This window comes from Poecilia reticulata, linkage group LG17 (genome assembly GCF_000633615.1).
Source record: "Poecilia reticulata strain Guanapo linkage group LG17, Guppy_female_1.0+MT, whole genome shotgun sequence".
NCBI classification, from domain to species: domain Eukaryota; kingdom Metazoa; phylum Chordata; class Actinopteri; order Cyprinodontiformes; family Poeciliidae; genus Poecilia; species Poecilia reticulata.
Window position 1 is genome coordinate 28,568,430 of NC_024347.1, and position 9,899 is coordinate 28,578,328.

Sequence of the window (9,899 nt, forward strand, 5' to 3'; positions counted from 1 at the left end):
TGAACGTTTATGTTTAATATCTGAACATTTATTTTTAAAATCTGAACGTTTATGTTTAATATCTGAACATTTATGTTTAATATCTGAACGTTTATGTTTTTATCTAAACATTTCTGATCATTTTAGAAACGACTCAATTATTACAATAAACCAAAACAACATTTTTCTCAGATTAATTTCAGATCCAAGACTGAAAATCTAAAGTTACTAAAACATTAAAAACTAATTTCAGACGTTTATCAACTCATTGATTTATCCAAATCAATTAAATATATTTTGTGTAACGTCAACATTTTCACACTGACATTTAATTCCAACTATTTTAATGCATTTATTTTTGGATCCTGAAAAGAAAAACCTTTAATGACGTAATAAGGATTAATTATCGAGTGTTGATGCCACATCACAGCATAAATATGTTTTTAAAACCATAAAGTTTGGTTCTTGGATCAGATTGTCGCTCAGAGCGTTTCGGTCTCAACGGCTCGTTTTGCTCAGATCTACAGAGAAACGAGTCCTAGTCAAAGTCTGTGCAGCTCAGATGAAACCTCTTTCACTCGTTTGGAGGTAAAAACATCCTAAATGTGTGGAAGTTTGTTCTGACCTTTAGGAGAGACGGTGAGTCGGATCGGCTTCCCGAACGTCAGAGCATCACAGTATTACAGCCTCGTACAAAAACCTGGGAGCTGAAATCGTTTCCAGAGGAGCAGAAAAATCCTGCACCTCCTCAAACGGAGCCGTTATGAATCCGGCAGCGGTAAACGAGGATCTGTTGGGATTTTAAAAGGTGGATTTCACTCCGACGAGCGTTTGATCAGAAGCACAGCAGAGATGTGAGCGCAAGAAAAGCTTCAGGTTTTCTTCATAAAGGAGCTTTTAGAGGACTGACCTGAAACGCAGCTTGGTTCCGGTTGTTTGGGTCTCCATGGGGGTTTTAAGGGTTTTCCAGGCAGGTCAGCAGAGCCTGGAGGTTTTTGCAGCGCTGTGTGTGCAGGTTCAGTCAGAGTGGTACCCCAGCTAACACGATGAGAAACCGCCCAACAAAAACCTGCAGCAGGAAACCAGCTGAACCTCCAGACTGAAAAAACCTCCTGCTGGTGTTTTCCTCCATCATTATGCATAAAAATCAACAAACTCTAATATGATACAAACAGTTTGGATTTTCATCTCTACCACAATATTTATGCATGTGGGTTTTTGTTTTGGCTTTTTACAAACTAAACATGCATATAATCAAAACTGATTTCAAAGTTAACCTTCATAAAACTGATGCTGCATCTATAAACTTATTAATTCAATATTCAGATCTCAGTCTGATCCATTTGTGTGGGTCAGATATGATCATCATCCATCGACACAGAACCGGTTCAATCGGCACCAAACTGCTGCTGTTACTCCTCCAGACCTGTAAGTGGCGCTAAACAGCAAGTATGCAAATAAGGCATCCGCACACAGTCGGCCATAAACGCAACACTGCAATAAAAATAACAACAAAAAGACATAATTTGAGATTTGTGGAGGTTTTGCTGCAGGTTTCCTCCAGTCTATTATAAGCCTGGCAGCCCGCCAGGCTTTACTTGAGCTACACCAGGCTTAGCATTGCTCTTTTAATTATTTTTAATGTTTACATTTTTTACAACTTTATAGTTGGTGTTCAGAAATTAATCCTCTAATAACACATAATAATCAAGTGATACTTTAAATTTCCTGTCAACATTTCAAAGTCGGACACGGCGAGTCGCTGGGACTGAGCCCAACCGCCGCGGTTAGCATGTTTCTGGGGGAACCTTGGACATCATCATTACTGTTTGTGTGACGTCGTCGGGGTCAGAGGTCAGAGGTTTGGCAAATGCATCAGCATTTTCACAAATATGTTCCGTGAACATGAAAAACATTTTCTGTGTTGACACAGAGCAAAAACGGCCAACATTCCTGGTTTAGGCCCCGTCTACACAGAGAAACATGGAAAAGTTGTAAATGATGAAGAAAACCTGAGCATCCACAGAACACGGAGCAGCGCTGCAGAAAATGGTGTAGTAGGTATGCCAGGCCAATCGGGGGCGCTGCAACGCCGCCACACAATGAACAAAAACACACCAAACTGCCCCATGTCTGTCATTTGAGAGAGGAAGGTGCAAAACCAACAGAGATGTGTTGGATTGGATGCAGACATTGTGAAATGTATCCACTCTGGGTCCTGGTTTCAGGTCCATCAATTCTGGGCTCCAAGATGCCGAATCCATGTGGACGAACAATTCAAACCACCCTTTTCATTTTCAGGTGAGGAAACGGTTCTGACGGTTTGAGTAGATTCTCCAGGCGGCTGTCCAGAGCCTTCCAGAGGCTGGCTGATGTCCAGGAAGCTGCTGTATGAAGGACTCAGCGGTGGGCAGACGAGGCTTCCTGGACGACGTTCTGGACGTGATGCCACTAAACACATCGAGGTTTCAAACTCAAATCCCCGAGGAGCCAAATGGTTGCAGACATTTTGCAGCAGAACTGTTTCAAAGTGTGACTGTATCATGATAAGCTGTGCTGATGGTGACGGTGGTAGGAGTTTGTTCCACAAAGAGAGGGTTCGATTCCCCCTCCACCTGTCTGTCTTTGGGCTAAACGTTGCACCTGCTTTGTGGGTCAGATGGCCCAGTGGCGCCGATGCATGGCAGCCTCACCTACTGTGCATTAACTAATACACCAGCCAACCGGGAACACAGATAGAGCCGGGCGCTGGGCAGCGTGTTGAGATGGAAAAGCCACACAAAACTCTTTGTCCATAAATATAAATCATTCTCACCGCTCTCTCAACAGACCTCTGAAAGCGACTACAAGTTCTTTCTGCAGTTCACGTAGAGCTGCGCAACCAGAGCCAACCAGAGTGGTGTTTAAACTCCTACCTTGATCAAAACCTCTGCAAAGAATCATAATTCCTCACAGGGGGTTGATGTAAATATCCATACAGGTCAGCCTGTGTCCAGTTTGAGTGAAAGGATGCGCGCAGGATCTGCGCTGAGGTAAACTTATTCCAGCTACTGCAGCGCGCGAGGCGCCAGCGGTGTGATTGGTCCGGTTTTAAATGCCTAAACTAGAAACCTATCTGCTATAAACATATGTCCATCCATCCATCCATTTTCTTTCACCCTTGTCCCTCAGTGGGTCAGGAGGTGCTGCTGCCTCTCCAGCTAACGTTTCGGGCGAGAGGCGGGGTCACCTGGACAGGTCACCAGTCTGTCGCAGGGCAACACAGAGACACACAGGACACACAGCCACACACACACTCACACCTAGGGGCAATTTGGAGAGACCAATTAACCTGACAGTCATGTTTTTGGACTGTGGGAGGAAACTGGAGTACCAGGAGAAAACCCACCATGCACAGGGAGAACATGGAGACTCCATGCAGAAAGACCGGGAATTGAACCCAGAACCTTCTTGCTGCAAGGCAACAGCTCTACCAACTGCACCACTGTGCAGCCCGTGTTTTTTTGTTAATTATTATTTTCCTAAAAACATAAACAAGTAAGGTTTAGCCAGGCGGTGGCGCTAGTAAAGGATGGCGGGTCGCTGGGGGAAACCCTGTTACTGTAAACAAACTGCAGAGCCTTCAGCAACCTGAGACGATCTCAGAGGCATCAACTGCTCTCCCAAGACTTGAGGATCATAGATACCAGGAACCACATCTGCTGTCCAGCAGCAGGAAACATCCCACCACTACAGAAACATCTGGAAAATCTGAGTGCAGATGAGGATCAGTCCGTCAGCTCAAGCCTTCAGGCAGAATCAGATCAGGTGGTCGTTGAGATTCCTGTTCTTGTGATGCTGAAACAGCCGGTTGACTCAGCTGGGACTCTGCTTTGGCCCTCGTCTGCCACCGTCCTCTCGATGTGGAAGGACTTTCTTTTCCTTCGTTGGTTCCTGTGAATCTGGGCTTTAAAGCTGCTGTGAAACATTCAGGTTGATTCTCAGTGAAGGTCAGATTTTTCCACTGGTCTTTACTAGAGACAGCTGAGGCCCATTAAGACTCAGATTGTTTGGATTCTGTGTGGTTGGGCAGGTGAAGTGGTTCTGCTGGGTCTGCAGCTGAAGAGCAGAACCAGTTTAATGGTCACCTTTGGGTCAAACTGAGTCGCAGCTTCCAGTGGCTGAGTTTTGGCGTCTCTGGGTTTTGGACCATTTGCGAAGCTAAATCGACCGGTAAATCGAAGCTTTCGATTTACCGGTCGATCTACGTTCCCACCCTCATCTATGGTCATGAGCTTTGGGTCATGACCGAAAGAACGAGATCACGGATACAAGCGGCCGAAATGGGTTTCCTCCTCCGCAGGGTGGCTGGGCTCTCCCTTAGAGAGAGAAGCTCGGTCATCCGGGAGGGACTCAGAGTAGAGCCGCTGCTCCTCCACGTCGAGAGGAGCCAGTTGAGGCTCGGGCATCTGGTCAGGATGCCTCCTGGACGCCTCCCTGGTGAGGAGTTCYGGGCACGTCCCACCGGGMRSCGGGAGGAGGGGAGACCCAGGACACGCTGGAGGGACGATGTCTCTCGGCTGGCCTGGGAACGCCTTGGGATTCCTGGAGGAGCTGGAAGAGGCTGGGGAGGGAAGTCTGGGCCTCCCTTCTGAAGCTGCTGCCCCCGCGACCCGACCCCGGATAAGCGGAAGAAAATGGATGGATGGATGGATGGATGGATGGAGTTTTGGACCATTTGAGGGAAGAACGTAGCGAAATGTGAAGGTGAGAAGTTAAATGTAGTTAATGGACAGACAGACGGACTGATGGGAATTGTAATTTCTCTGCCTAAAACCTTATCAGGCAACATTTGACCAGCTAGTGACTCCTAGAAGCTGGGTCACCATGCAGGTGGAGTGGATCGGTGGTTTAAATGTCCAAAGTTGTACAATAAGGATTGGAGGAATCAGAGCTTTGTGTTGAATCCATCAGCGGTTCGTCGTAAGGCTCGGAGGTTTTTGTCAGACGTTCAGGCCGACTTCAGTCACTGTGGTCCGTAAACACGGTGAGAAACACTCATACAAAAACTGTTGAATTGTTTCTCTATGGGAGCGTCGCAGCAGCAGCTGAAGGCGGTTTGAGGTTTTTCTTATCAACTCGCTGTGGTTGGATTGAAGGGAGGAGGATCGTTATCTACTGCAGCTCATCACACTGCAAAGACACAAACTTACCACGTCAGTTTGGTCTTATAGACAAAATAACTCAGTTCAAATAAGACTAACGAAAAAGAAACTTAGAAACAGGCCTTTGTTTCAAGAACAACTGGTGGAAATGTACCAGATCCAATGGCAGATAAATTTAACAGGAAAAATGTTGTTTCAAGTGAAATGATCCAGTGAAACTGTGGTTCTTTCTCATCGATATTAAGGAATCGTGTCTTTAAACAAGCGATTATTTGTTGATGAAGCACATTTAAAATAAGTCAAAAGATATTCACACTAGAAATTAGACCAAAAATACTGGGCAAGATTTTGTGTTTGCAGTGATGGACAAAAAAAAAGAAAAATAATTTAAAAAAAAACACAGCAGTGATGTTTACAAAGTAACTAACACACTTTATGAATATTTACACTTTTTGACTGATGCTAATGAGATATTTATATATATCTATAGATATATATAGATATCTATATCTATATTTATCTATATATATCTATATCTATATCTATAGATATCTATATCTATAGATATCTATATCTATAGATATAGATATAGATATCTATAGATATAGATATCTATATCTATAGATATAGATATCTATAGATATCTATAGATATAGATATCTATATCTATAGATATCTATAGATATAGATATCTATATCTATCCTTATGTCTATTTGGATTACAAAGGTTCTTGGTCCGGTTTTGACATCCGGTCAGCTTTTACACTGCAAGTTATCCTTTTTAATTTTTTATTTAGTTTCTCGCCCACCTCTGATTTCTTCGCTCAATACAGAACAATTTGTATTTTAACAGAAAATGCGATAAACGCTCTTACGTCATTTACGTCATGATAACGTCACGCTGAGTCACAGCTTCTTTTTTCTAAGGTAAAGTTTTATTTTCTGAAGCTAAAAAACATTATGTAATGTTACTGGAGCGTTTTGCATAAAATACAATAACTAAAATATAATAACTAAAATATAACTAATAGTTCTCAGATTTTTCCTTCATAACTTTAGTGGGTTTCTCACCGCAGTTTTAGTTTCCTGGTGGATTTTATCGGCTCTTAGCTGAAGGTTGACCCGATTCATGAACGCTAATCTCGGCCAGCCGTCCTCTCCGCTCCCTGCTCGGAACCTCGGAGGTTCGGTTCGGGCCCGTCAACAGATTTCCGAACCAAATAGGCGTTTTGCCTTCTGCCGTCTGGTTCGTGTTACTACATGAGGCACATTCACTTTATTCAATATGAAAAAAATACCGAATCTGTTTCTTCAATAGCTTCCGGGTCATGTGACCCACTGACAATCTGTGAAATGATTGTACTAGACCAGATGAGGAAAACTCGTTTTATGAACCTTTTTATGTTTTTCAGCTAATTCTACATTTAAAAGTTAAATTTCCTCTTCAATAGCATCCAAGTCACGTGATGTATTGATTCAAAATCGATGTGAACTTATTGAGGATCATCATGAGGCCCGATGAGCAGCAGAGGGTCAAAGTGGGTCCAGCAGGTGTTTGTCTCCCCCTGGTGGCGGAAACAAAAACCTCAGCAGGTCATCAGGTGACCATCACGTGACCCAGGCGCTTCAAACCTGCAGCATGTCGGGATCCAGGTTCCACCGCTGACCAGCAACATGTTCAACCAGTTTGTTGTTTGTGACTTTGATAAATTCTGAATTTATAAGAAAAGTGTTAAAATAAAAAGCCGAGTGGAGGAAACAGTCCACGTTTATTTAAAGGCTAATTCCACCAAATCTGAAAGTACAGAGACAAACACAAGAAGTCAAAGGTCAGCCCTGAACCAGAACACCAGGCTGGCGTTACAACCCACCAGAACCTGCAGAGTAAACCGGGACCAGAACCGGCTCCTCCGGTCCGGTCCGGTCCGGCAGCTGGTCTTCAGATGAAGCAACAGGAAAAGCACGACCACAAAGTCTGGAGAAAACATCCCAGGGAAAAGAGCAGCTGAGCTGGGCTGAACCGGGTCCAACCGGGTCCACCCTGACCGCATGGGAGACACCAGAACCGAGCCTGGAACTGCAGAACTTCAGGTCAGAACCCAAAGTCCAGCTGATTTTAGCTCCACTGTAAAACGAACCGGATCAAACCCTGGAACTGTTCCCTCATCTGAACCTTCAGACGGCCAGCTGATCAATAATCAATAACCCGCTGGGCTTTCAGAACCGTCTGATCATTTTTTATAAAACAAAAAGTCACGTGACAGAAACGGCACCTCGTTTTTTCATAACTGGATATTTACAATACTGTAACAGTTCAATAAAAAGTGAAGTTTAAACCAGAGCAGCTGCAGCTGAACGTTCAGTTTTTATCCTGCTGGCGCCTCAGAGCTCCAAGGATCCAGAACCAGAACCAGAACCAGAACCTGGCCGGCTGGTTCAAATCCCAGCCAGCTGCAGATCTCCTCTCCGTCCACCAGATGGCGCCGCTCAGCTCCCAGACTGGAATATTAAGACGTGGATGAAAAACCGTTGATATTTTAGGATTCTGGACTTTTCTGGTCCCAGAAGCTTCTGGTTGAAACATGAATTTCCTGCTTTTAGGAAACTTTCAGCCTTTCTAATAAACTCCAACTGGATCTGATCAGGAAGCTTTTCAACCATTTTGTTCACGTCATGCAATTAATTACCTCCTTTTTTCTAAAGCAGCAGTGAAGCTGCTGTGTTTTTGGTCGTCAGGGAGACGCTGCGGCCCGGCGGACCGGTGGCCCGGCGGACCGGTGGCCCGGCGGACCCACAGCAGCTGCTACTAAAACGAGGCAGAACAGGAACAGAAAGTAAAGGAGCAGATCCGGTTCAGTAAGCAAGCAGGTCACACCTGGAGTTTGTTCATCATCAGGTGAAGCGTTCCAGGAAGTAGAGGCAGGAAAACCCGGAAGTATTGAAGCAGGAAGCTAACGGATGAAGCCGTTCACCTCGAGGGCGAGAAGCTAAAACTGCTACAAACAAATCACAAAATACAGTTTTTTCTTTTTCAGTTAATATCTGTAATCTCTGTAAGCTAACAGTAACACTACTGGGCCGCTCTAAGCCCCGCCCACTGCGCCGCCGCCGCCAGGTGTCTGAACCCTGGTTCAGCTACGCCCATATATAATCAGTAGGTATTTAAAGACCTTCCTCCTCCTCCTCCTCCTCCTCCTTCACTCCAATGAAAATGACAGGAGAGATCAGAAAGTCCAGTCTGTGTCCGGCCCGTTCTCCACCTGGCCTCCCTTAAACCAGAACCAGCCGCCCTCGCCCCGTCGGCCTCAGGACCAAGCAGACGTCCAGGAGCTCCAACCTTTTTCCCAAGAAGAAACCAGATTTCCGGGTGAGGCGTCTGTCTGAGTCCGGGGGTCCGAGGTGTTGCTGGGGGTTCCTCAAAGTTCAGGTTCCCGCCGGTTGAAGGAAGCCGGCGGCAGCGTGGCGCCGCGGTCGCCCTCCGATGCGGGCGCCACCGCTCCTCGAACGGCCGAGAGAGGGGTGGGGTGGTGATTGAGCCTCGTCGGGGGGTCGCGTCGCCTCCCCAGCCTCCACCGCTTTAATTTGATGTGTGTTTGGTTCCCTCCGTCCCTCCTGGTGGTGGTTCGTCCGGACTAAAGCGCCGCCTCGCGCTGCCCTTCAGTGCGGCGGGTTCATGGCGCCGTGGCCTCGCTGCAGCTTCTGCTTCTGCTGCAGGAGGAGCTGCTCCAGCGCCGACGGGCCGGGCTGCATCATGGAGCTGGACCAGATGGACTGCAGGACATGGAGCGTGTTACTGGACGTCACATTGACATCATGGACATGACAATCAGACAATAAAACCTGAAGGAGGACGACAAGTTTAGCTACTGCAGAGGTTACAGTTTTATTTACACACACACACACACACACACACACACACACACACACACACACACACACACACACACACACACTCTGCAGGTCAGCTGTGCTAGTCTGACCTCCACATGAGGCTCTGCTGCAGTTTGATGCGTTTCGGTCCGGTCAGCGTAAAGCCGGTCTGACCGATCAGCTGATCACAGATCTGATCAATACGGCTCTGATCAGACGATCACTTATCAATGATGACGGTTTGTTTAAAATCTGGACCAACCGTCTCTTTCATTAGTCATCAAACAGTTTTTTCCTGTTGAATCGTCTAACATGAAAGATAAACTAGTTTAATAGTTAATAGATCCACATCTTCAGCTTTAACTGACATCATGTTTCATGGATGAAGTCCGTCCTGAACCAGAACCGTCTGGTTTCATGGACGTCTCTCCGTTTGCAGTAATGGCCGCGCTAGCTTTAGCGGCTAACAGGAAGGGAGTGATGTGGTCAGAGGAGAGCCGGTACCTTCAGGCTGTCCAGCAGCACGGTGGAGGACGACTCCTCCATGGGAGACTCCTGATTGGTCCAGGAGCTCCCCGCCGAGCCGGCCTGGTGCCAGCTGGAGTCGGGCGGCGCGGCGGAGGCGGCGGCTGGGAGGTAGTCCAGGCCGAAGCCGGTCCCTGAACGCAGCACCACAAACGTTAGGAGAGAAAATCACTGCAGAATCAGCAGCAGGAAAACCAGACGGGAGGCGAAACACAGCGAAGCTAAAAACATTACAGCAGAAAACAGTTTGAGCAAAGAAACCAGAGTGTTCATGACGTTACGATGACAAACGACAAGCGTTTCATCCTCTAACCTGCTGAGTAAATGTAGAAAAACTAAAAGTAGAAAAACTAAAAGTAAAAAAACTAAAAGTAGAAAAAC

The 9,899-nt window shown here is 46.2% G+C and overlaps 1 protein-coding gene and 1 long non-coding RNA gene across 3 annotated transcripts in view; both read right to left on the reverse strand.

The window, feature by feature from the left end:
* Positions 1–1,687, reverse strand: part of LOC103479960 (uncharacterized) — a 6,946-nt gene extending 5,259 nt beyond the window's left edge. The window contains exons 1-2 of the long non-coding RNA XR_536021.2: positions 890–1,687; positions 605–769 (exon numbers count right to left, since the gene is read on the reverse strand). This is a non-coding gene — a long non-coding RNA (uncharacterized LOC103479960). The remainder of the gene's footprint in view (positions 1–604; positions 770–889) is intronic.
* A 5,188-nt stretch (positions 1,688–6,875) lies between these two features.
* The window catches only part of smg7 (SMG7 nonsense mediated mRNA decay factor), a 14,769-nt gene continuing 11,745 nt past the window's right edge, over positions 6,876–9,899 (reverse strand). For both annotated transcript variants that reach the window (XM_008434680.2, XM_008434679.2), the window contains 2 exons: positions 9,498–9,652; positions 6,876–8,894 (listed from right to left, as the gene is read on the reverse strand). In XM_008434680.2, coding sequence (XP_008432902.1) covers positions 8,781–8,894; positions 9,498–9,652 — 269 coding nt within the window. In that variant the 3' untranslated portion in view covers positions 6,876–8,780. The remainder of the gene's footprint in view (positions 8,895–9,497; positions 9,653–9,899) is intronic.